The following is a 26,010-nucleotide window of genomic DNA, read 5'->3' on the forward strand; positions in this document are numbered from 1 at the left end:
AAAATTTCATCAAATACAAGCCTTTCCATTCTCCTTTTGGAGATATGACCTATTCTCTTGTGCCATAATAATGTTGAATTTTCACTAGTTTTCTTTCTTTTGTTCATCGTGAAAATAATTGCAATGATTCATTATATAAAGCAATAGAGTCAATTGTAGAAACGAGAACCAACTAACTTTGAATCATGAATAAACAAAAAATTTCATTTCCAACCAAATTTGCAAAATCAGAAATTGAAATCAAATTTCGTCGACAAGACAATACAATACAATAAATATTTCACTAAGATCTAAATCTAACCAATCTTTAACAATAATCTTAAATTTTCAATTGCTTCTACTTCAACCGTCTTGCCATCTCCCATATAAATGTATTTTTCACCACCAGTTGGTTTTCGACAACTCGTACAATCTTGCAAAGACACACTAATGTTAGTTGTTGCACTAGAATCTATCCACTGTGTGTGTCTAGGAATTGAAACTAAATTAAACTCAGAAGTCGGAACAAACAAAACTAAGAAGCATACCTTTCTTAGCACACCAGGCGTGATAATTGTTGCAATGCTTCTTTCGAAGAATATGATTTCCACAAAAAAAAACCCCTTATTTTTAGCATTTGTAGATGTATCCTTTTGTTGTTTTTGAGGTTCCTTTTCCGAAGCTTCTATCTTCTTTGGCCTTTTCCTTTTAGAATTTGAAGTAAAGGCAAGATGATCACTTTCTATCTTTTCTAACTTCAACATTTCCTCTTTCTGTACATAGCGGAAGATGACCTAATTCATAGACAACATCTCTTTCTAACAGTTATAGCTCACTTTAAACTAGTTAAAACTTGTCGAAAGAGATATCAAAACCAAATACACTCTTAAATTCTTAGAGTTTCAAATTTTAATGTTTTTGAAACATTTTCACTATGTACTCTCTGATATTACCATTACAGTTATATCTTAATGTCGTTATATCTTAATGAAACTAAAATTTTCAACATTGTACCAATTTTAGCCTTTTATTGACAAATCTTTTTTCAATATCTGCAAGTAAAACTGAGATGTAGTTATGTCATCAAATATTATACCCCTTGATGCTTCAAGAATAACTCTTTTAATAATCATCATAATTCATACACATACGATTTGACCTCTTTCATCTTTTAAACTCCCTCTATTGATTAGATGTACTCGATTTAGTAATGCAAGGTTATGATCCATAACTCCAAGAACAGTAGAAATATTTCTTTTCGTACTTTAAAATTTTGTCATTCAACAAAGAAATTGAATTGATGTTGGAAGTTATATTAGCTGAATTAGACATAATTCTTAGAGATTAACAAAAATAAATGTAACTAAATGAAAAAAATTGCCACCAAAGGTGTGAGAACATTTTAATTCTTTGTAAAAAGTCATGTATAGACTTAACCCACACTAAAATATGGGTCTAATAACTTATAACCCTTAACTAAATGAAAATTTTTCTAGAATAGTTTAATTCTTTTTTGATCACTGTACAATAATCTCAAGTTTTGTTTAATCGTGAATAAACTCAATTTTAGGATTACTTACCCAGAAGCGTCTTCAACTGGCTACCACATTTTACATGTTGGTTTCAAAATTAGAAAAACCAAAATAAAAATTCAAAAATATTAATCAAAGATAAACAAAAAATAAAAAATAAATTACCTTATTTATTTTGTTTATTCTCTGTTTTTTCTAATGTAGTTTTATTTTTTTAGTGCAAAGTTGTGATCATTGTTGAAAAATCAAAAATTTGGTAAATTTTTCTAGATAAATTTTAGTATTTGCACTTCAACTAAACCCAATTTTATCTTCTTAATTTTTATTTCAAAAATTTTTAAATGAAACAGTCTCATGACGAAATCATATTTATTGAGCTGACACATGTACATTTAGTATGTTAAAGTGATTGCTTATAATTTTAAAATGATCAATCAAAAAAATAAATTAATTATATAAATCAATCTCATAATAAAACGATTTAAATTTAAATTTGATAATTAAAATGTTGTATGATTTGAAAAAAAGAGACACTCAGCAGTAGTCAGTAGATAATAAAAGCCCCGCTGCCTACTCCTAACTTCTAACCGCCTAATAAAATTGGAATATGGAAGTCGAAACTAGTCTTTGCTTCAATAATCAATAATGACATGAAACAGCATTTCCAATTCGTCAAACCCTCCATTAAATTAATATCAACAACTCCCAAATCTCGCTCTCTTCTTCCTAAATATTCCACCATTTTTTGTTCCGAAGTTTATTACTGATCATAACCATGGCTGCTGCTTCCAAATCTGTTCTGATGATCCTATTATTGATTTCTGAGTTATCAGCTCTAGTACTTATGGCTTCCACTCAACCAGATCTTTTATCTCCTCTTCTCTCTCCTATTATTGGTTTCTCTCTTCACTTTACTATTACTGTTTTCTTGTTTGAAATTAATTGAATTTTATATGTTCACTTTTTTTAATTTATTATTCATATTTATAATTTATGATAATAATTATGAACAGGTAATATCTGCAAAAGAGTAGGATGTGGAAGAGGCAATTGTAAGATGTCTGAAAATAGCGTGTTTGAATATAAATGTGAATGTGATCCTGGTTGGAAACAATCACTTTTCGATAATTCTACTCATCTCAACTTCTTGCCTTGCGTCATCCCCAATTGTTAGTCTTCTTTTTCTTTTCTTCTTTTTGATTGATAATTCTACTTATTGCTTCACTTTCAACTATATAAATATTACTAGGTTATATCAAGAAATTAAATTTAAAATACAAAAAATTACAGTAATAATACCAATTTAGGTGATATTGGTTTAGAATACTACCAATTTTTGTCTATAGTAGATTATTTGACAAAAAAACTAAAGTAAATTAATGCTTAAATAAAAATTGGTGTTATTCTAGTAAAACGCACTATATTATCTAATTAATCAAAAATTAGTATCATTATCGGGTATTATTTAAAGTTATTTTTCCTTTAAAATATCATGAATTCAAGTATCATGAATTTACTCTGTTTTTAAATTTAAAATATGAAACCAACCTCCTTTAGTAAACTAATAACTACGTTCTTCGTTAGTAATTGCACTAATATGTATGAATATGTCAATGAATTAAATCAATTTAATTAAAGCTTTAGTTGATGGTTGAGGTTTTAAATATATTTTATATTTTAAGACGGTTCCTTATACAAGAGCTATATGGGATAAAAGTATGAATGCGTCCTTCTCAAACATGGTACTAAATATTTCACTTGATGATACTATATCAAGGAACTACTTTCCACCAAAAGATTAAAGCGAAAGAACACTTCTTAAAATAGAAATGTTATAAAATAAAAAAAAACACGACTAAAATAAAGGTGTGAAAATCTAGCAAAGACAAAAAATTATTATGATTTGCATTTTTCTATTTACAAGAATTATACATTCTATTAATTTTATTGTATAATAGCAAAAATGAAGTTTGATTGTGAGCATATCATTTGCCTTTTTTTCATTGGTTAGTATTAATGAAATTTGACTGATTTGCATTTCTTACACTTACTATATTTACAAATTTATATTTTCGGAAAAACTCATATATTAATGGATGCAATAAATCACAATTATTCCAAATACACAGTTATATATAAATGCATTGTTTAAAAAATTATAACGGGAAATATATAATGGTTGTGTAGAACATTATATATTGCTGATAAAATTCTGGCATTACACCGCATAGAAATCATACTACGGAATAAATTACATTTATTTCAGTGTAATTAAAATTGCACAATTTAAAAAATTATACTGCAAAATTACACTGTCTACAAAATTATATAGGAATTTAGGAAATTACTTAGATTACATAATAGCCCCTTTTCCATCAATTGTTATTTAAAACTAAAATGACATAAAATTCAATTAATTAATCATTAAAATAAGTCATTTATATTATTAGACTACCATAATTACAATTTTAAACTTTAAAAAAAAAATATAAAATATAATTTGCAATCTAAATTCATTAAAATATTAACGTATTTAAAAATTCGTACATTACACCGATCCTATATTATAATCTCCTTAAGACAGAGTAAGTAGTATGATTTGTATTTTCTGTTTACAAGAATATATTATGATTTATTGATTGTTAAGCAGTTAATTTCCGCAGTTTTAATATTCCCTCCGAATTAATTTAGTTGTTCCATTTCCTTATTTGGCAAAGTCTTTTTAGTTGTCCCATTTCTATTTTTGTCAATTTTTTTTTACCTAAATATCCTTAGTTCACACAAGTAATTACAAATATACCCTCATATAGCTTACTTACCCGATTACCCTTCACTACTTAACCTTTACTACTTACCCTTTTTAATGGACCCCACACCATTCTTAATAACCGTGCCCAAGCAAATGGGACATCTAAATTGGTTCGGAGGGAGTATTATATAATGAATAGTCATTTACGGGTATTTGGTGAGTTTATTTTATTAATATATCTGAAATTGAGGGTTGATTTTGTATCAAGAGTTTTCTATCATCATCCATCTGAGTATTTAATTCAGTTGATTTACTTTTATATATATATAGTATAAACAACAACGTGACAAAGTTCACCTATGGATATTATATGTATAGAGCAACGATACGGTTGCGTTAATGGTTGTGAAACAGATATACGATTAATACGAATGATTTTGTGGTCAACACGATCTATATTTCGGTCGTGGTAAATAAAAAAAAACTTTATAATATAATCGCGATACTGTGATGCAGCCTTATTTTTAGATGATGATAAGTTTATATAGTTTTGACTTTAAGAGTAAGATGTGCTATAAAAATTTGCATAATTTCTAATAAATAGGATTATTTAATTACTTCTATTTTATTATGTAGGCACTCTGAATTATTCGTGTGCAGCAACACCAACTACACAACAAACTCCATCAAATACATCGACCAATGATCGTAAGTCGTAATTAATTTTTTATCTTTTTGAGTTTCATACTGACTTGTGCAACCGATTAATACATTATTTATTTCGCATAATTTATATTTAATTTCGCCTTTATGCTATCAAAATTTAAAAAATGGACGTGATTATTAGATAAACACAAATTGTTATGAAAGGCAGTATATTCAAGAGATGCATTAGATATATGGGCAAAATAATCTAAATCTAATGGGCAAAATAATCTATATCTAATGGGCAAAATAATCTAATAAATAGAAATTAAAGAGAAAATAAAAATGTAGGCTTCTTGTTTTGAAGTCGTTTTTTTTAGAGAAAATCTATCAAGAATAGCTGATGTTGTCTTGTTTGAAATAGCTTGCAGGTGGGCTAATTGTGGTGGAGGTTTGTGCAACAAAACATCAGAGCTCACATATCAATGCCATTGTAAAGAGGGATACAACAATCTCTTCAATAATACTGCTTTCCCCTGTCTCAATGAATGTAATATTTTTAGTCTTTTTATTTCATGTGTCTCGGATTTCATTATGACTTTGTATGTTATTAACGAACAAGCAAATAAGATAAGAAGTTGAAATTCCGGTTTTAAAAAGAGGGCAAGAAAAGATTGTAGATGACTGAGAGGACATAAGAAGAAAAGGATACGAGTTGAAATGGTAAAAAATTGAAACTACTGAACAAGAAAAACTCATGTAGACAACTATTGGAAAATAACCCACATGTGATCCCACATTGAAGAATTAGCTAACATATATACTTAATGGGCTATTCCTCTTAATAACAATTGATTTTAGGATAGAACTTCATCAGATTTGTGTGCAGTCAACTCTTGGCTTGTGTGGCTCTTGTGTACAAGCCTAAATTTATCTATTGGTCAATCTCTTGCAATTATGAATCTGATATTGTTATGGGATTTTAGTTTTTTGTTTCTTGTAACTTTTGATAATCTATCTAAGTTGACATGAATTTGGACAGAAACTAAAACTGTTTAATTACTTGTATAGGTTCAATTGGTGGGGATTGTCCCAATTTGGGCCTTTCTGTGGCTAACAGATCAACTTCAGCTCCTCCCAGTTTACCTGAAAGAGGCAGCAATCAAGGTAAAAAAGTTATCTTTATTCAACGTTTTTAGTGTTAAATAAAATAACTCACACGTGATTTCACATCGAGGAATTAAATAGAGTTTGATTTATATAACATATAAGTTTGATGGACTACTTCTCTGTTTATAAATTGATTTGTTAGAATATATAAGTTATCCTGAGTTCTCAACCATAAGTTTAAGCTTTTGGTTAAATTGGTTCCTTGACATGGTATTAGGAGCCAGCGTGACAAGAGGTCACGAATTCGAATTTCAACCACCCCTCAAATATTCAGCGCCAGGTATGACAAGTGTCTGTGTTGCATCCACACTTCTAGTCCAAAGGCTCTCGCGTGAGGGGACGTGTTAATGTATATAATATATTTTGGGGTCTCAATCATACGTTAAGCTTTTGATTGGGTTGATTCCTTGACATGATTTTAAGATAGATTTTCATCGGATTTACATGTAGTTAATCCTTTTTTGTGCGGAAAAATTTAGCTATGTAACTTGTTTCATGTTTGCTTTTCTTTGTGTTCAACTTCAGCAAACTCGCAGAAACACGGAGTCTTGTCGTACGGGATGATCGCGTTCGCTGTTTCCATTGTTGCACTTGTTGTATGAGCTTCGGATTCCTACTTGCATTTGGTTTAGAATATATAGTAGTACAAATTATGAGTTTCTAGCTGATAGTCCATGCAGGTTTCTACGGCTTAGATATGACAATTGATTATTGGAACTGATCTCTTAGGATGTGTATACTTAGAATAGTATGTTATTTGTGATTATAAATTTGATCATTATTCTGTTATTTGCGATTATAAATTTAATTATTAATCTGTTATTTGTTATTATAAATTTGATCATTAGTCTATTATTTGCGATTATAAATTTAATTATTAGTCTCTTATTTATAAATTTGATTATTTGCATTTTTAGTTCACCAATATTTTAATGATTCAAAGTTTGAGGGATGATATAATTAGAGGGCTTTGATTGTTGTTATGAAATCCCACAAATTTGTGTTTTAAGTTTCACAAAATCTTCATTTTGTATAAATTGAGTTGTACATGTTAATAGGCTCCATTGATTTGAAAGATATAGAAGTATTGGAAAATCACAAACTTTGCACTTGTTTATTGTAATCTTTTGCATAAAATGTACTACATAGTTTGGCATGAGTGTAATGTTAAGGAAATCAATTGAGCCTGATATATGAAAGCGGGAAAGATTGAAACAATTAAGCAATTTTAATAAAAAAAAATAAATAAATGAGCTTCGGGTAAATTTAATTTTAAAAATAAGCGTTTTTATGTCCAAGCATAAGATTAGGTATGTTCGCAGTTATTAATTGCAAACAAAAAAATTGGTCAAAAAAAGTCAAAATTGTTTGTTCGCAGTTAGTAAAACAAAAAGAAGCCAATGTCATAACGTTAGAAGGGACGGGAACAACAATGTTTTTGTTTTTTTCCGTCCCTTCTAATGTTATAACATTGCCTTTCTTTTGTTCGCAGTTATTAAGTGCGAATAAACAATTTTGACTTTTTTGATCAATTTTTTTGTTCGCAGTTAATAATTGCGAACATACCTAACCTTAGGTTCGGACATAAAAACACTTATTTTTGGAATTAAGTTTACCCGAAGCACATTTATTTATTTATTTATTGTTAAAATTGCTTAATTGTTTCAAATTTTATGAGAATGGGGCATATTAGTTGGGACATGTACTATTTTTTTTTAAATGTGTTTGATTCTAGACAATTTAGTTTTAATCCGATTAATAAATTTGACTTAAATTGATTAGTATTGTATCAAGAACCAAACCACTTGGTGATGGACGTGAGTTTCATTACCTTATTGCTCAAACGTAGCAAGGATGATTACTATAATTTTATCATGATATTGAAACATTAAACTATCTTTGAGTTTGACAATCATTTTTAATAAAGTAATTAGTTTACTAGTGACGCATTTTGGTGATTAGAAATTAGTATGGTTTTAGCGGTGTAATGTGATCCCGAATGTTTGGGTTGAATTGTTTGGCCAAATTGCCCGATTTTTTAGTTTTTGTTACAAGTAGAGGTTAATCCAAAATATTAATATATATATTTATATATAAAGATATATCAAATGCTTATTTCTATTTGTATTATATATTACCAATTCAATATTAATAGAATTTTCAATTAAATAGTCTGAGTTATAATTTAGACTGACAACTAATCGATCTGAGATTCCCCATGACTACAAGACTTTTGTTGTTCATTATACAATAGTTGTGCGATTGAGTTTGCTCCAATCTAACTATAGCTCCAATCTCACATTCTAACTTTCTTTTAATTTGATCCACACAATTTATTTATTACTAAATAATCACATTTTCTCAAAAATACCTTATTTTCTTTGATACTAGATCAAAGGGACAGAATAATATAGAGTTTTAACAGCAACCATATGAGAACGAAAATGGAATTCAGTCATAAATTTAATTTGCCATGAGTTATACCTCAATTATTGCCTTACTGGAATAAAATAATAATAAGCACCCAACTCCAAAAATACAGTTAAGCGATACATAATACAGTCTTTAATAAATCACCATTTCAGCTGAACCAACGTGGAACAGAACAGATTTTCATCCGATATACACGAGACTAAGAGAAAACCTTACTTAATCATGACCTTAATAAACATGAATATCAAATAATGAAAACGTGTTAGCAATCGCTTTTGGGTACATAAATCATTATCCCAATAGTAAATTATACCAAAAGCAACTTAAACATACATTTAAACTAGAAACAAGCTAGAATTGACCTTTATACAGGGTGGCATTCTGAAATTTAACAGTTTGCAGGAAGGGAGCTCCACTTATTATGACGAATCAGGCCGGGGTAGTCGTTTGGCAATTTCCTGCAGCAAAAGTGCACAACCACATAAGTCGGTCGACTTAAATCTCAAAGTCACACATACAAGATATAAATGTATTTTAGAGTAGTGCTCAAAAAAACAAAATTCCTAATTTTAGAGTCGTTTTTGAAATTTCCACTCCACAGCCACATAGGAGATATTCGAAAATCAAAATTTTAACACAATGTCAGCGGTTCTATTAGCTTACTGATCCTCAAAAAACAAATATTCAAATACCATTCAGCCGAAGACAGCATATTAGGAAAATAAAAAAGGTGACTAGCGTGGGAAATCTGGTTAACTAAAGCGTTACTTTGAGCCAGAATTCCAGTTTTAGCATTGTACGCTTTTAAGAACTCATGATCATAGCGGAGGTGTTGTAAAGTTAGATAGGAACGAGCAATTTTCAAGTGAGTGCTTAAAATGTCTTGGATACTATTCTCACAAGAAAGGTATCAATCATATGATGCAACTCATATGATTTAATGGGGGTGGCTCAAATGGAAAATCACGTCCCATATCACAAAAGATAAAAGGAGAATTCTAAGAGTTACTTTGTACCAACACTATTATGTGGGTTAGATCGTTAAGCTTTCAGAAGTGATCATAGTAGGAAAATAAGAGTACCTGACAAGTATATGTCAAGATGGATAAATAAACATACGCTAAAGAGAAAATCAAATTAAAGACCTAAGAAAGGGTCTTAAAGTTGCAGATATTGAACATAAAATGAGAGAACATGCAAAGACCGAAAAATGCACTAGTTAGAAAAATGGAATACCAAAAAGTTGTGGAGCTTGGACTATAAAGAAGCAGGCCGAAGATGAGTTCGTGTGTGAAGAATGACATGAACAATTAGAATTTACAAGAGTACATGAAAATAAAGTGGAATGAATGAAGGAGAATATATGTGGTTATCATTGGAATTGATTTTTTAGTTGTAGATTAGACTTAAATAGGGTCAAACAAATTATAATCTTTGTTATTGGAGATCTCTTCCATTGATTTATTTTAGTTGATGAAGTCGGGCTTAAGGATTTGGCATTGTATAGTTCTATACCCTGAAATAAAAAAATACCCGTATAGCAAATTCTACATGGCAAATAATTTTCTTGGCATATTAAAAGGATTTAAACTAAGCCATAGCAAATCTAAAAAAAACATAGATTGTAGAATGTTGTTTTGGAATTGATGACTAGCGCAAAGGTGTAGTGAAGTTAGATACAAAAGGACTCCATTTAAGTGAATGTTAAAAGTACCATGGATAAATTTTCACGAGAACGAAGATATTTGATCTATATGTAAAGTATAAGGTTTAGTGAGGGTAGAACGGAGAGATGTGTACTAAGAGGTTAACCACTAAAGTTAAGTTGAAGATTCTGCTCGACTTGACAAAAATCACGCCTGCACTGGACTATATGGGTTAAAATGTTGGTTTGGCCTTGGTGTCAGTAAAAGCCAAGCTCAAAAGCAACCCAAATGCAAACATACGAGCGTTATTATCTAGTATTCTTGAAATGTTCAGCAATTTCTCTCGATAATTTGAGTTTCAAAGTCCAATCAAAAGCATTAATTAGCTAAATATTCAAATAGCTGGCAGATCTTCGACTCAATAAGCCACATTGAAAAACCTTCTCATCCTTATCTTTATATGTACCTTTATTGGGTAATTATAGGGAAAATCTAGCAGACATCCATTTGACAAACATTCTATATGGTTGTGAGTGTTGAGTTTTTAAAAACGATTGTACTAGGATGTAGTTATTTGAGACATGGATGCTAACATACATGAGTGGACATAAACTTAAGGAAAGCATTCGAATCAGGACATAAGAAAGAATCTTGGAGTTGAAAAGACAATAAAAGAGAACCACTAACGTTTGTATGGTCATGTGCAAAGACAACCAGCACATTTAGAAAGATGGAAAGCTAAAATTTTGGAGATCTTGGAAAAGGATGATGTAGGCCAAAGAATGATGTGAGGGACTGCAATCTAGGACATGTAATTGCAAATAAGAATGAAACAAAGAGGAAAATATATTTGGATGACCATTTAGATTGACTTTTTAGTTCATGTAAATATAGTGTTAAGAGTTGAATAAAATTTAAAGCAACATGTTTAATTTGGTTCATGTACCCAACCCCATAATTTGGAATAAAGGTAACCATTTTAGTTGTGTTGCACCACATTGCATGAGTGCAAGCTCTAAAACTATAGACGAACTTGTTTATCATTTGTTTGAGGGTGTTTTGCAAGTACATGCGAGAATGAAACCATACTAATCTAAACGTGGACATATCAACTTTCTGAAATCTTTAGATCTGCAGGCTTAAAATAAAGCATTAGATTGCATGGAAATGAGCAGTGCAGCAACAAAAAATTAGAATAGACACATAAACATAGAGTGTGTGCATGCATACATATATGTATCCAATCAAAAGGAATACTCTGTCATAAGTCATAACAGGACAGAGAATACAATTCTATTCTCCCTTCTCCAGAGCTTTAGTACCTCAACACTGTACCTTTACAATAAGATATTAACTGAATAAAAACTATTAAGATAAAGAATCATGTTGAAATATGTACCTCAAACAATTGATTTATGTTATCAGCAGTCTTTGCGGAGGTCTCAATAAAAAACATTCCATTCTTTTCTGCATATTCAATCCCCTCCTAAAATCATTGTAGAAAATCCATTTAATATATACATATATATAAAAATTAAAAATTATAATTACAAAATGCATTGTATATGTCATGTATTAAAAATCTCACCTGCGTAGGTACATCTCTGCGTTCATGAAGATCAGCTTTGTTTCCAACCAAAGCCATGACTATGTCAGGACTCCCATGCTTTTGCAATTCCTGTGGTGATGGATGAGAAATCACCATGTATACAAACAAAGGTACTAGCAATATGTACTGGTTGAAGTCATGAAGGGGTGAATATTTAAAAAAATCCATGTCAAGAAACCAATTCCAATGCATATAACATTCAAAAAAATTGTATCGTATTGATTATTTGATGCAAGATCACACAGCTCCAAATTTTTGCAATTCCTGGGGTGATGGACTATAAAATATTCATGTACACAAACAGAGGTACTGGAAATTTATAATGGTTGAAGTTACCAAAGATGCCAGTGTAAAAAAAATCCATGCCAAGAACTAGTTCCGAATTCCGGTATGATGAATAACATAGGAACCCACAGGCCACAACTAAGAAAAGAACACAAGAAGCTTTTGAGCCTCTAAAATTCAAGGACCAAAAAATGTCCAACACCTAATAAATAAAAATCGCAATCTGTGGGTATTCACATATACTGCATGAGGAATAAGAATTTCAGTGAACTGTCCCTGTACCTGCTTCTCAGTTCTGATAATACTTTTTTCAAGGAGTATTATGAAAATCCTCACTAGTAACGCTCTTAAGTTCTTAGGTATAAATAACCACAGACATCTTGATCTCTCACGTTCCTAAAACAATCGATGTATGAGATTTCTAGGAGCAAATAAAATAAATAAGAAACATGTGAAGCATGAATATCATAAGCAGCACAAACTTATTTCTTATGACGAGTAGTTCCCTCAGCCTTACAATCACAAAGAATATCCACTTAGGAAGCAAAAGTGTAACCTTAGCCACGTGAAGAGAATTTGAAGAACACATTATACGTTTGTCTCGGGCATCTAAGCTGGAGAAAATCAAGTTCAAGATAGACTTGAAGCATCATCCTGAACTAATCTGAATTTTCAGGCCTCTAATGTTAAAAAGATGAATCAGGATAAAGATCAAGTATGAAAAAGATTGGTGTGAGACTTGGAAGTGTATTAGGTTAATTTGGAATGATTTAGACAAGAAAACTATTTTTTAGGCAAACACAAAGTCATATCTAAGAAAAGATCTAGATTGATAAAAACTCAAGTAGATTAATCTCTTAATAATCAGAACAACAAACACCAAGATGTATTGTCAGAGGAACATTGTCACGTATGCTTTCACTAAAAACAATTCCACAATGGAGAACTGATTTGGATTAATAAACTCACTTGTTGATATTCCTCCACTCTAACCTATCTATTAAGAGAAATATAGCAAAGCTAAAACATTAGGACAGATACATTAGCTAACAACGGGTGCTGAAACAAAGAGTAGCTGAAATGAAGAGTCTGCCGACTCCTATTACTATAATTAATGATATTGATTGAATGTGCCTTTTCAACAATTTGCTTATTCATTCTTATATTTGATGATTTTTCAACCCCTTACATGATTACAAGATAGGAAAACTTTATTGCATGAATTCTAAATATTCAGCAGGTTTGACTTTGTGCTTTTGACCAACCAAAACATGTCCAAATTAGTGTTTTTGGCTTTTGGCCAACTTTTTTCATAAGTTCATAGTGTGAACTTACTCTTAGACCATTTTCGTGCACAAAATGATCCATTATAAACCAAATTTGGATTATCTTATCAATGAATGCTTTATTTTTGGATACGGATGAAGTGTGAACCAAAATTTAGACCCGGAGATAATATTCCTTGAGCCAAGGCGAACTAATGGCAAGAAAATGAAATGTCATTTAGTAAGAATAGATCTTCATGCTTGCAATACTTTTGCAAAGGTCAAATGAGTAATAATACTTCAAACGGTACAGGATAGCTCAAAAGCAACTTTTTCTTGAGTCCCGAGTACTAAGTTTTAGTGATGCTTACGCATATGAAATCCAATATGATGATGCCCTCTGGATTGCTATGCTAAATCTTTATAATACTCTATATACCCAAATCTATGCTATGGGCAGCAAAATATACATTCTTATAATTTGTCTCAATGTTATCTCAGGAATGGAAGACAAAATATAAAACCTAATGGTTGAATTTCCTCATTCCAAACTAACATTTCTTCACAGTTCAGAATGCCATACTACTATTGCACTTTACAACCCCCAAATAGGTAATTACCAAAGCCACTAAAAACACACAATTACTAGAAATCTAAACATGGCCAGACGACTTCCAATTTTTAATTCCTCACCCAAGATACAGCCTAATAACAAAATGAAGCAAAATTCATGCATTGATTAAAAGAATTAGTCCAAAAAGGAAGGAATAAAGGCGCACCTTTACCCAATATTGCGCTTTTGTAAAAGATTCAGGACTTGTTATATCATATACAATAACTGCAACTGCAGCTCCTCGATAATAAAGGGGAGCAAGCGCAGCATACCTATCAACACCACCATTAAATTGAAGTAATAGCAGAATAAACCAAGCAAAAACAAAGATTCAAATAAATAGAAAACTTCAGTACCTCTCTTGACCAGCAGTATCCCATATTTCAAATTTAACAGTAGTTGAATCCTGTAATGCTATTGTTTGAGAGAGAAAAGATGCTCCAACAGTCACCTAAAAGTTTCAATCAATTTAAATTACAAATCACAAATCACAATCGGGGAGAGCAAAAATTGAAAAGTTCTATGAAGGTCTTGTGTAATTTCAAAAATTATGATATTTTTCTAATAATTTTGTATCTTTAAAATTTGATATTAAGGCTTCCAATTTTCCAGGGACTGTGCGGTGGAACGTGTTCAACATGCTCACAACCTCCCGATCACAATCAAATAAGTTGTTGAAAAATTTTGAAAAGATCAATACTCCAACCTTGGAAGTAGGATCAAACTGACCACGCACAAAACGAAGAACAATACAGCTTTTTCCAACACCAGAATCTCCAAGAAGCACAAGCTGAAAACCTCAATTCAATCAAATTCAACAAAAAAAAAAAGAAATATAAACGACGAAAAACATTGATTCGCTGAAGAAATACCTTAACTTTTAAGTTTTTGGCATCAGATGCAGGCTCAGTGCCAGGATTAAGACCAATCCGTCCTCTAGTAGTTCTATCTGCCACCAAATTGAGAAGCTGAATCAATCAGATCAAGTAATATGAACCCTAGAATGAATTTAACAGAAAAAAGGAGAATGAGAGAAGAAGTACCAGGTACTGAGGAAGAGCAACCCATTGGCAGACGAAGATCTACCGACGATTACAGAGGAAGTGGTTTGGGATTTTTGATGGAATGAGTTGCAGAAATGGAAGTCCCGTAATCGAGGACTTGGTCGGTCCACTATCTTGTACTTTTTCCAAAAATAATGCAAGATCAAATTTTATATATATATATATATATATATATATATATATATATATATATATATATATATATATATATATATATTTGATGATATACTTTTCATGTTTAATTTGCCTTTTCTAATAAGTAATCACTAACAAAAATTTATTCAATAAAAATTAATTTTGATCGGAAAAAATAAGTTGGAATCAATAAAAATTCATTGCAGTATTAAATATAAGTTTCAATCAATAAAATTTGTTTTAATTAGTAAAACTCAATTATAATTTATAATTAAAAATTAGTTATGATTGGTAAAAATCAATTTTAATGGTTAAAATCAGTATCAATCATTAAAAATCAATTACAATTAGTAAAATTAATTTTCAATCAATAAAAATTAGTTAAATTAGATACAATCAGTTGAACTAAATAAAATCTTAGTTTAATTTACTTTTTGCCCAATTTATCCTTGTGATATAGTTTTCTTAGATAAGAATAAGATCATGGGTTCAATTCTAATCTAGTTTTTTCCTTTCTTTAGCGGTTCAACCTAACCTATAATCGACGAAAAGTCAATAGTAATATTCATTTTTCACATAAGTATTATATTACAAATAAAAAAATAGTAGATATCTTCTTTGTTTCATTATACTTATTATATTTTTCTTTTTAATTTGTTTTAAATTACTTGCTATATTATTATTTTTCGCAAAAAATAATTATGCAAATGTATATTTTGCTCCCACTTTTTCTTATCATATACCTCATCAACTTTTATATTCATCTTTTTCAAGGTTAGAATTGGACTTTTTAATATAAAGATAGGAAAATGATATATAAGAAAGAATGATTCTAAATTATTTTTGTTTTGAAAACATAAGAATTTAGTTATACTTTATTAGTTTACCATTTATTCTTTCTTGAAAAGTTAAAATAACTATTTAAAATATTAATTTTTTTTTCAATTTCTAGATTAGATTCTCCTAAAAAGTTAAAATTATTGATAATAAAAAATTTTGTTAATTTTTATGTACAACCCTAAGAATTGTAAATATCATTACCTTAGAGAATTGTAAATATCACGTTGATCATTGAGAGAATTGTGAGGATTAAGGCCTTGCATTCCTTAGGGGAATCAATGTCTTCTTCCAGGATAAGTAGTCAATCAAGATTACTTAGAAATCAAACCAATTGATCAAGAAACCTTCTTGTCTTGATCGCCTGTACAGTGTTCGTGAGAATAATGGTAATAAACGACATCTTCCGCTGCAAACTTGGTCCAACTTGGTATCAGAGTCGTGTTCTGATAAAGGACACGAAGATAGGATACAAGGGAAGCAAGGTAATAGGCAATTTTGCGTTTCCTGAGAAAAGTAATCAGAAAATCAGGTATTGTACGCATTTTGTTTCAATTGGCGATCACAGGTATAAATTCAATTCTTCCTTGTTATTAATTTATGTGTTAAGGGTTGTAGTATTTGATTTATCATTATATGAATTTGATTGTGGAAAAGGATTTCTGAAATCTAATTCTAATATCATTGCATGCGTATCAAATTGTTGTCTGGTGATCGAATTATTGAGTTTTCGCATAAATTGACTTATATCATTCAATTCTTGATTGTTTTGATTGTGATCACTAATAGGAATTTAACAGCATTTGCTTACAAATTTCTAAACTTTACGTTTCCTTTTGAAAAATTTGGTATATACAATCTGATTCTTGAAGATTGTTCTGTGAAATTAAGGTTTGGTATCTATATATTCATTGTTGTGTGCTGGGAGTTAGCTATTGGAAATTTTCTTGCAGGTTCTTGTTTGATTGTTTTCAAATCCGTGTGTTGTTTGTGTGTGAATCTTTGAAAAAGATGAATGTGGATGAAAAATTAGAGACTCTTACCAATATAGTACAACAATTAGCCTTGACAGTGGCCAACAATATGGGAAATCCAGGGGAAAGACCACAACAGTACCTTCAACACCATAGAACCAGTGAGGATAAAACCTTGAAAATTGATTTACCAAACTTTGATGGACACTCCCCAGACCCAGAGGTGTATTTAGATTGGGAGGCTAACATGGAAAGGTATTTTGACTTTAAGGAAACCACACCTGAACAACAGTTTAAACTAGCTAAGATTAAACTGACCAAGCTTGCTGCAGTATGGTTAGATGGAGTGCGGAAGCAAAGAAGGAGTGCAGAATCAGTACATGGAAAAAGTTAAGGAAACACTTAAGGAGGAAGTATGTTCCACGCAATTATAGGCAACAACTATGTATACAATGGGGAACATTGAGACAAAAGAATAGGACTGTGTCAGAGTATATTCAAGAATGGGAGCGGTTGTCTGTTGTTTGTGACACTAATGAAACTGAGGAGATGAAGGTTGGGAAATTCATAGGTGGTCTAAGGGAAGATTTGAGGAGAAAGTTAGAGTTGACCCCAAATCTTACCTTTAGCCTAGCTTGTAGCAATGCTCTTACCTTAGAGAAGTACTCCAAGAAGAAACCAAGCATAGGCAGCACATATAGCAGACTAGTAAGGAATTATAACCCAAAAAATGCTGCAACACCAACACCCACTGTGACTCAGACCATTGCACCAGATAGGATTCCACCAATGACTGATATCACTAAGGACAGAAACCCCAGGGACTTGAAGGGGGTTGTTTGCTTTAAATGTCATGGACATGGTCACAGTAAGAATGAGTGTCCCAATGCTAGAGCCTTCATTGTGCAGGAGTGGGTAGAGATCAGAGAAGTAGGTAGACCTAGGGCCATGTTGGTTAGCAGGAACGGTAGGGAAGAGGTAGTTTGGCCTTCAACATCTAAGGAAGATCCTGATGGCTCATACTTTGTGAATGATGAAGGAGTCTTGGAGACTTTTGAGGGTACTGAGGACAGTGAGGAAGAAGGGGACAGAGAGGAAGTCTACCCTGAACCAGATATGCAAAATTTGTTGATTAGAAGGAACTTCCATGCTACCCCAAGGATCAAACCAAATGATCAAAGAGAAAACATATTCCAAACCAAATGCAAAATCAAGAGCAAAATTTGTGATTTAATCATAGATGGGGGAGTGAAACTAATTGTGTTAGTAAGGATCTAGTTCAAACCTTGGACTTAGACACTAAACCACATCCACACCTTTATAAACTAAAGTGGTTGGATAGCAAAGCTAGTGGTTACGTGAAGAAGAGATGCTTGATTCAGTTTGCTATAGGAACATTCAAGGATAAAGTGCTTCGTGATGTGTTAGACATGACTGCCTGTCATGTGCTCTTAGGCAGACCCTGGCAGCATGACAGAAGGACCTTACATGATGGCTACACTAATGTTTATAGCCTGAGACATGAGGGAAAACTTAAGGACCTTATGCCCCTGCCACCTCACAGAAACTTGCCTCCACAAGAACCAGCAGGCAGTGACTTCACTTCACCTTCACAAAAGTCAGTAGGCATTTTACCTCCACAAAGACCTGTAGGTAGTGTGTCCTTGATAAACAGAAAGGTGAGTATTAAGGAGATCAGGGGAGAAGGATAAGCCTTTCTCTTGTTTAGTAAGGAAGTAAAGCAGGAGGATAGTAAGGTAGATACTAAGATCTCCTCTTTTGAATGTGTGTATGGAATGAATCCCATAGTACCTGCTTCACTAATTGATCTTCCTTTACATTACAGGACACATGGGGATGCTAAGCAACACGCTGAAAATATGATGCACATTCATAAGCAAACACAGAGGAATATAGAGGAAGCTACTGCAAAGTATCAACAAAAGAAAAATAAGCACAACACAGCTACACCAAAATTTCAGATTGGGGACTGGGTATGGATCCATTTGAGGAAGGAAAGGTTCCCAAAGTAGAGGAAAAAAACTAATGCCACGAGCTGATGGACCATTCCAGATTACTGAGAAATATGGAGATAATGTGTTCAAAGTAGGTCTTCCTGATCGACATGGAGTCTCTCCCATATTCAACATAGGGGATCTGCGCATACTATACTGATTCTGAATTGGGGACAATTCGAACTGAAGAAGGAGGAGGGAATGGAACAAGTACACCTTCTGCATATGATCAGCACAAGGATGATGTTGGGAACAATGAAGACTTAAGTATTAGGGAACAGAGGACTGAACCCAGCCCAGCCCAAGCAAATGAAGCTAAGGAACAATTACTCAATACTATGAACATACATGCTCCAGCCTTGAGGAAAGCATACATAGTCCAATGGAAAAGGAAGAATAAGGAACAGCTCGGTGTTCCCAAATAATAAGGAACAACTTGGTGTTCCCAAATACGCATACATAATAATAAGGAACAACTTGGTGTTCCCAAATTCTGACAGAAGAACTAGCACGTTCTATTTTAAGACGTCTGTTATGACCGTTAGAATTTAGGCGCCCTTTTCTTGATTGTATAGCCGTTAGAGGATAAAAGCCAAATCTATAAATAAGGCTCTCCAGATTGTATAGCCCTTTTCACATTTTGTTATCGAAACAAAAAATACTTCATCCTCCAAATTCTTTCCCTTCCACATCCTTCATTTTATTCCATACAACCAAAACAAACAAACTAGAAATACTTTAGAATAGAAAATAATTTTTTAAAAAGTTATTCCTTTGTCCTTTTAGATTTACTACTAAAAATAATATATTAAAAGGTTAAATATTACCTTTAGTATCAAACTCAATGGGGCACACTTTTATGAAAAACTACCTAACAAATTGAATTTTATGTCAAAAATTATCTTACACGAGGTTTGTCTTTGTGATTGTTAAATACTACCGCTTAACGGAATCTGAAACTTGACCTTTATCCTGTAGAGCTTTTGACCGACAGTGCACAAAAGGATTCTCATAAACAATTTTGGCATGCAACATTAATTGGCTAAACAGAAATCAAAACACAAAGGAGACTTCAAGTTAGAAAATATATAGTTCCTGCTCGAGCTATCTGTATTGTTAGATACTAAGACTGATATCACATAATAATAGAATAACAGCATTGCAGGCTCACTAGACATGTTCCTGGGGATACCGTAACAATTGCTGAATGAAACAGCAAATTACCACCCAATTTCTTCCACCATCACGACTAGTGACTGGACGATACGAGAAGAATGTCTAAACAATCCAACCAAGTAGCAATCCTTAGTCTACATTGATGCAATTAGTACATAAATCCTTGGGTATGTAACGGGACTTTGTAACGAGCATATACTTCACATATACCGTTATATCTCCTTTGGTTCATTGCAAATAATCAAGTCACTTTGCATAGATGTATGTCCCAATTTTGCTGCTCAAGCCAAAAAGAAAGACTAGAAAGAAGGTAAAACATAGCCATCTCCGAGAAGCAGCTGCGGACATCTTGCTTAACATACCAGTCAACGACTCCAGTCCCAGAGGATAAATAGAGTGAGGAAGATCGAAAGAAAGGAGAACATTGAGGGAACCAGTTTTATCGAATGACAACTGCACTCCACTTCCGTTGACCCCTGAAGGCATGTCCCAGATTCTGATCATACCGACAGGTAAATGAACAGAGCTCGAAGAATGCACAGCGGCATTCAGACGTGCAGTCACGTCCTTGGATGGCAACTCTGAAGCAAATGCAGAAGGAGCTGGGATGTCCTTCAAGAAACAGTTTGCTTGAGAGAGACAAGGAGTTTGCATATCTGCAAAAAAAAAAATATAGAAATTTCGAGCAAAAGAATCTGAAGGAGAGGAGCAGAAATATTACTAAAATGCAAAAATCAAATAGTAAAATTGGGTTATGTGCAGTAAGATCCAGGCATACATACCATTCTTAGACGGCTTAACCTTTGAAACGTCCATGAATCGACAGGATGAGGATGTACTACCATCATCACCAATTACAGGTGGTTTCTGAATTGCAGACATTTGCGAGGTTTCATCAATCAAATCCTGTAGAATATTAATATTAATATTAATAATGATATATCTATTAAAGGTTGAAACTGGTAATCTAAGAGTAAATTTAAGCAAATCTGAAAATAATTGCAACCTGCTTGGTAAAGAAAACTTCATCAACCTTATCATCCATGACTCCAAAAAGAGAATCATTCAGATAAGGTGCAATATCAAAATCTGAATTATCAAAATTTGATTCAAATAAGTCAAAATCAGGAAGATTAGTATCAAAGTATAGTCCATTATCTGAGTCTGCATTTGTAGCATCAAAGAGCAGCTCATCAAGGGTATGCAAATTGACAGGATCCTCATTACTCGAGTCATTTGGTTGAACCATGTGCTCATTCTTCACAACAAATGCATTGCTTCCATCATGCATATCAACATAAAACTTCTGATCATCCAAAGCCTCCAAGCTATACTTGTCTTCAAATTCTTCTACAGACTGTAGATCATTTGTAGGCATATGCTGGGAACCTTCAAGACAGTTGTTGATGTCAGCATGATCAAAGCTGACAGGTAAAGGAACATTTTCCGAGAGTAGGGAGACCTGGCAGTAATCATATGTCAAACAAAAATGTGCAAGAAGCAAGCAGTTACAAGTTCCATGATTATTACTCATATAAAAAGTCGCAGACTTCGTTGCAATTGCGGCACGGTCGCAATATCATAGATGGGCACCTTGCGGTGCAACGACTCGTTCCGCAGTAATTGCAAATTATCAGTTGTTAACTTGAATGATAGACCTTTTAGAGCCTAATATATAGTAAATAAAGATTATATTTACTAATATGTTAGAACAACTTATAATGATTATTAACTCACTAGTTACGTAACATGCCTTTGCACAACGGCAAACTCAACCCATTATAAAAAGTTCATTATGTAATAATGACATCAATTTTATTCCATACGGTCACTCAATACCCCATTAGCCCACCAAAAAATAACTACCCCAATGCGATTAAGTGGCACCCAATAAGGCAAGGGTTTATGGAATAAGATGTATTGAGTGCGACTTCACATATGTAAGAATTGTAAATGATTTAATGAGTCAATTTAACATAATTTATAATCTAAAATAAAAAAACTATAAATTTTTGGCTATATAAGGAATGGATATACCCACTAGCCCACCATAGGTTTTGTTTGCACAACATATAAATAAATGTCACCACATTTCTGTTTAAAAATAAAGAAAATCAAGTATGTCATAGGGCAATGCTTGATGTCTAAATTTTAGAGAAAAGAACTATCTTAAGATGAGTTGAAAGTATCCTATGAGAATTGACAGGGACTATAGGCAATGCAAAAATCCAGAAATGGTCACGATTCCGATAATACGGTAATGCATTAATGGAGGTGTTGCGGTTGTCACCAACTATGTTACTTGGACTCGGGTACTGATGTTAGGTACTGGTACGTGTCCAAGTGTCGGATACGTCTAAATATTCAATTTTACGCCTAAAATGAAGTGTCGAAGTGTCATACCAATGTCTGAGAATCAAGGATCGGACATGGATACGTGAAGCAAAATGAAGAGTCCGAGTAACATAGGTCACCAACCAATATCCCTTAAAGCAGCCTAAAACGCGATTTTTTAACTCCTTTTATGATGCAGGTACTATCAGTTCGCTAAATTTAAAAACCTTAACAGCGCAACTGATACGATACAATGCAATCTTGTTTTTCCGTTACGATTATCGGGGAATACAATTTTAGGAAATATTAATTATAGTGCAAAGATTGTACTCCCTCCGTTCTCTAATGTTCTTCCTATTTGGAATATTCCACCTTAAGGAGAGAAAAATTTATTAATGTTTTAGGCACATATTTAAAAGATAAAATATATCCATGTGAGAACTTGTTAGATTCGTTTTAATGAATACTTTTTCTTATGTATTTTTAAAATTTTTTATTATGCATATTTAGAGATATCGAGGTTTGAAATTTTCTTGAAAAATGTGCAAAAAGAAAACGAGAAGAACAAAAAACAACAGAGGGAGTAAATAATAAAACTTAAATTATTCAATATTAAAATAAAAATTTGTAAAAGTAACTTATTTTTTAGAGGAAATAATTAAACTTTAACATCAAGTTCTACAGCCATTCATAGAATAAAAATGATGTCATTCTGTTTAATAAAGGTCAGTTTATAAAGGATTTAAGCTTGCCATCTGGTGAAACCATGTTACATAATAATCATGGACTAACAACCAAAATAAGTTAGTAATATATATTAGCAATTATAATCTTTTTAGATATTTATTAGAATCTAAAAGTTATATAAGCTTCAATCTAAATCTGTGTTTTAGAAAACTTAAACTATTATATAGAATGAGTATTTTTCTAGTTCAAAATTTACATCACGATGATGACGCGAAATGAGCCAAGGTGTTGCGTTAGTGACATCGCAACCATAACCGCAATTGCAACAAAATCTGCGTCTTTTTCATCGGCACATTAGAAGGTCACACGGTTGTTTTGCATTGTCACCATTTCATTAGCACAATCAAAGGTTACACAGTAGTTTCACTTGCAACTAATAATAGCAGTAATCGAATCTTAATATATACTTCACTTATTAAGATTTCCATGTTTATACTAGATGTGTTTCCCCATGTCATGTTTGTCGTATTTACATGAAGTCCTATGTTATGTTTGCCCAATATAGATTCTTAAGATTTTGAACAATGGAAGATTAGTATTGACAATTAATATAAACAACTTAAGAGTACTCTAGAAATCAGTAAACGATAAAGGATTCAATTGATTATTGATAACATAGTGTAGTATTTCTTTAATCATAATGGATGAGATATTCAGAAAAAATATCCTCGATGATTTTCATACCTCTTTTTCTTTACCACAGTAGAAATCCATTCATAGTAAAGATAAGATCCAACTGGGCATAGACTACAAAAAGATATCTATTTCTTGTTTTAGCCTTAGGCCATTAGCATTTTAATATGTCAGAGGACAATTGGAGTGATACCCCAAAAGCTAGCTTAAGGGGAGGAGAGCCCCTTATCCTATATAAATCCCAACATTGATGTAATGATGTGCAATTCAAGCATCAACCTCCATATGACATGACTTGAGGGAATTTAGTCCCATACCTTAAGCCCCAAATCTTGCAATGTACCGTAACAACATTTCTTCCTGAAAAAACTCTAGTCTACTTCACTGATAATGCACAAAAGACCAACTAGGATATGAGAAGCAAACCTGATTCAAATCGTTTTGTTCAATGTATGCATCATCATCAACATATGGATCTTCAAAAGACACCTCACTGGGCACCACAACTTCTTCGGAATCTTCCCACTCCTCCTCCACCAGTGGTGCTCCATATTGCTCTCCATTCTTTGGCCCTGTCCCACTTTTCTGAAACACTCTACACAAAACAAATCCATCCTACCACAGTGGCAGACATCATTTCAGTAACAGCATAACCTTTATACCCCCATAGTGTTTCACTAAGAATATACACCTAAATCAAATCAAAACAAATACATATTCTCACCGGAGAAAAACCTGCATCTCCCAGCACATCATCATTGAGTTTGTATTCATGCATCACCCAATTGCTCCGCTCACCACGTGGAGCTCGACCTTTATGGTAGACGAGAGTCTTTTTCATCCCAACAACCTGAGACCTATGGTAAACTGGCCTATCCTTCCCAGTTGTTTTCCAGTATCCCTCATTTGTTGCTCGGTTAGTTCTTGAGCCATTTCCATATTTCCTATCCAGGGCGCTGAAAAAATACCACTCTTGGTCTCTAGTTTTCAGCTTTGATAAACCTAAATAAATCAATCATTCAATCCAACCACATAATATTTAAAGATTTCAATCAAAACCAAACAGTTTCTCCTTGCAGCTGCAATCATGTACAAAAGTACTACAAAAAGTCAAAAATTTGGCTATCCTTCTAACAAGTTACTACTAAAAGCCTAATTTCCATTAAAATATGAAAAACAAAAACTTCAACTGAAAACTCTGAGCATGATAAAGAAAAAATCAAATAATGATCAGTCTTTAGAAAGGCAACACAATACCTGGAAGATCAGAAGGTTCAACTTTGTAAATATCGATTTCAGAAATAGCATCAACACGGAAAGGCTTGCCGGAAACCTTACGCTTTAAATAGTACCAAACAAGCTCTTCATCGGTGGGATGAAATCGAAAACCTGGTGCTAAAGATGTTGATTTTGAGAAATTTTGAACCATCACGCCACAATTTCAATGAATTCAAATCGGATTTTGAATCGAAGAAACAAAGAAGAACAATTAAAATTGATTTGGAATTAGGGGTTTTTCGGTTTACTTGGAATTGCAAGAATTTTCAAACATTCATTTCATGCCGACTGGCGTCTGCAGAAGTTGGTCGTCCAAAATCCTAAGTGTTGGATAAATAAATAATAAATCTCAACTTTTGTTTTTTCTTTTTTAAATATGAAAAATCTCAAATTTGTTAACATTCAAATTCATTAAATATTTTGTCATAGTCGGAGTAAATATTATTATTTTTTGTTTAAAGTCTTTACGTAAATAAATGAAATCATCGAAGTCATGGTATCCAATCTCAACTAAATAACTATAGTATTTTTCTTTCTACTCTATAATCAAAAAAAATTAACTTTAAAATATTATTTAAATATGTTAATTTTTGAAGGCAATTTATTTTAAAAATCTTAGCTTTAGTATTATTTTATAATTCTAATAAAAATAAAAGAAAAATATTTATGAACCAATATAATCATGTCATGTTTGTTTTTACTATACTCCTAATATATATAATTGCTCCATCCTAAAATACTTGCAACGTTTGCTTTTTTACGCTGTTCACCAGACTAATTCAATCTTTACTATTTTTAAGTATATATGATAAAAATTATAAAAATTTAAAATTAATAATTTTTTCATTGGAACGAATCAAATAAGATCTCGTTTGATTATATTCTAACTTA

General features: G+C 32.1%; 3 protein-coding genes across 4 annotated transcripts; 1 reads left to right on the forward strand and 2 right to left on the reverse strand.

The window, feature by feature from the left end:
- Positions 1-2,094: 2,094 nt before the first annotated feature.
- Positions 2,095-6,911, forward strand: LOC130816874 (uncharacterized). Of its 2 annotated transcripts, none has more exons than XM_057682878.1 (6): positions 2,095-2,407; positions 2,525-2,680; positions 4,897-4,968; positions 5,337-5,455; positions 5,977-6,072; positions 6,601-6,911. In XM_057682878.1, exons 1-6 carry the CDS (start codon positions 2,287-2,289, stop codon positions 6,637-6,639), a joined length of 603 nt encoding a protein of 200 aa, XP_057538861.1. In that variant the 5' UTR covers positions 2,095-2,286; the 3' UTR covers positions 6,640-6,911. The 2 variants fall into 2 exon arrangements, with proteins under 2 accessions (XP_057538861.1, XP_057538860.1); XM_057682877.1 differs by having other exon boundaries at positions 2,097-2,407; positions 5,330-5,455.
- A 1,701-nt stretch (positions 6,912-8,612) lies between these two features.
- LOC130816900 (ras-related protein RABF1) lies at positions 8,613-15,125 on the reverse strand. The gene is made up of 8 exons (XM_057682879.1): positions 14,970-15,125; positions 14,799-14,875; positions 14,633-14,716; positions 14,283-14,377; positions 14,093-14,198; positions 11,743-11,832; positions 11,554-11,640; positions 8,613-8,966 (listed from the first exon to the last, which is right to left on the reverse strand). The coding sequence occupies exons 1-8, from the start codon at positions 14,992-14,994 to the stop codon at positions 8,928-8,930; spliced, it is 603 nt and encodes a 200-aa protein (XP_057538862.1). The 5' UTR covers positions 14,995-15,125; the 3' UTR covers positions 8,613-8,927.
- A 4,832-nt stretch (positions 15,126-19,957) lies between these two features.
- Positions 19,958-25,458, reverse strand: LOC130816916 (NAC domain-containing protein 78-like). The gene is made up of 6 exons (XM_057682880.1): positions 25,099-25,458; positions 24,566-24,843; positions 24,268-24,456; positions 21,134-21,589; positions 20,910-21,033; positions 19,958-20,783 (listed from the first exon to the last, which is right to left on the reverse strand). The coding sequence occupies exons 1-6, from the start codon at positions 25,268-25,270 to the stop codon at positions 20,374-20,376; spliced, it is 1,629 nt and encodes a 542-aa protein (XP_057538863.1). The 5' UTR covers positions 25,271-25,458; the 3' UTR covers positions 19,958-20,373.
- Positions 25,459-26,010: the final 552 nt, after the last annotated feature.

This window comes from Amaranthus tricolor, chromosome 1 (genome assembly GCF_026212465.1).
Source record: "Amaranthus tricolor cultivar Red isolate AtriRed21 chromosome 1, ASM2621246v1, whole genome shotgun sequence".
NCBI classification, from domain to species: Eukaryota; Viridiplantae; Streptophyta; class Magnoliopsida; order Caryophyllales; family Amaranthaceae; genus Amaranthus; species Amaranthus tricolor.

Excerpts from the sequence above, each read along its gene's own strand:
- LOC130816874 (XM_057682877.1), top strand. The coding sequence starts at position 2,287 with ATGGCTGCTGCTTCCAAATCTGTTCTGATGATCCTATTATTGATTTCT. Across the intron at positions 2,408-2,524 it reads TCTTCTCTCTCCTATTATTG|GTAATATCTGCAAAAGAGTA; the intron begins GTTTCTCTCTTC and ends AATTATGAACAG. Across the intron at positions 4,969-5,329 it reads AAATACATCGACCAATGATC|CTTGCAGGTGGGCTAATTGT; the intron begins GTAAGTCGTAAT and ends TGTTTGAAATAG.
- LOC130816900 (XM_057682879.1), bottom strand. The coding sequence starts at position 14,994 with ATGGGTTGCTCTTCCTCAGTACCTG. Across the intron at positions 11,833-14,092 it reads AAGCGCAATATTGGGTAAAG|GAATTGCAAAAGCATGGGAG; the intron begins GTGCGCCTTTAT and ends CCATCACCACAG. Across the intron at positions 11,641-11,742 it reads GCAGAGATGTACCTACGCAG|GAGGGGATTGAATATGCAGA; the intron begins GTGAGATTTTTA and ends CAATGATTTTAG.
- LOC130816916 (XM_057682880.1), bottom strand. The coding sequence starts at position 25,270 with ATGGTTCAAAATTTCTCAAAATCAACATCTTTAGCACCAGGTTTTCGA. Across the intron at positions 21,590-24,267 it reads AACAAAACGATTTGAATCAG|GTCTCCCTACTCTCGGAAAA; the intron begins GTTTGCTTCTCA and ends GATTACTGCCAG. Across the intron at positions 21,034-21,133 it reads AAGTTTTCTTTACCAAGCAG|GATTTGATTGATGAAACCTC; the intron begins GTTGCAATTATT and ends AATATTCTACAG.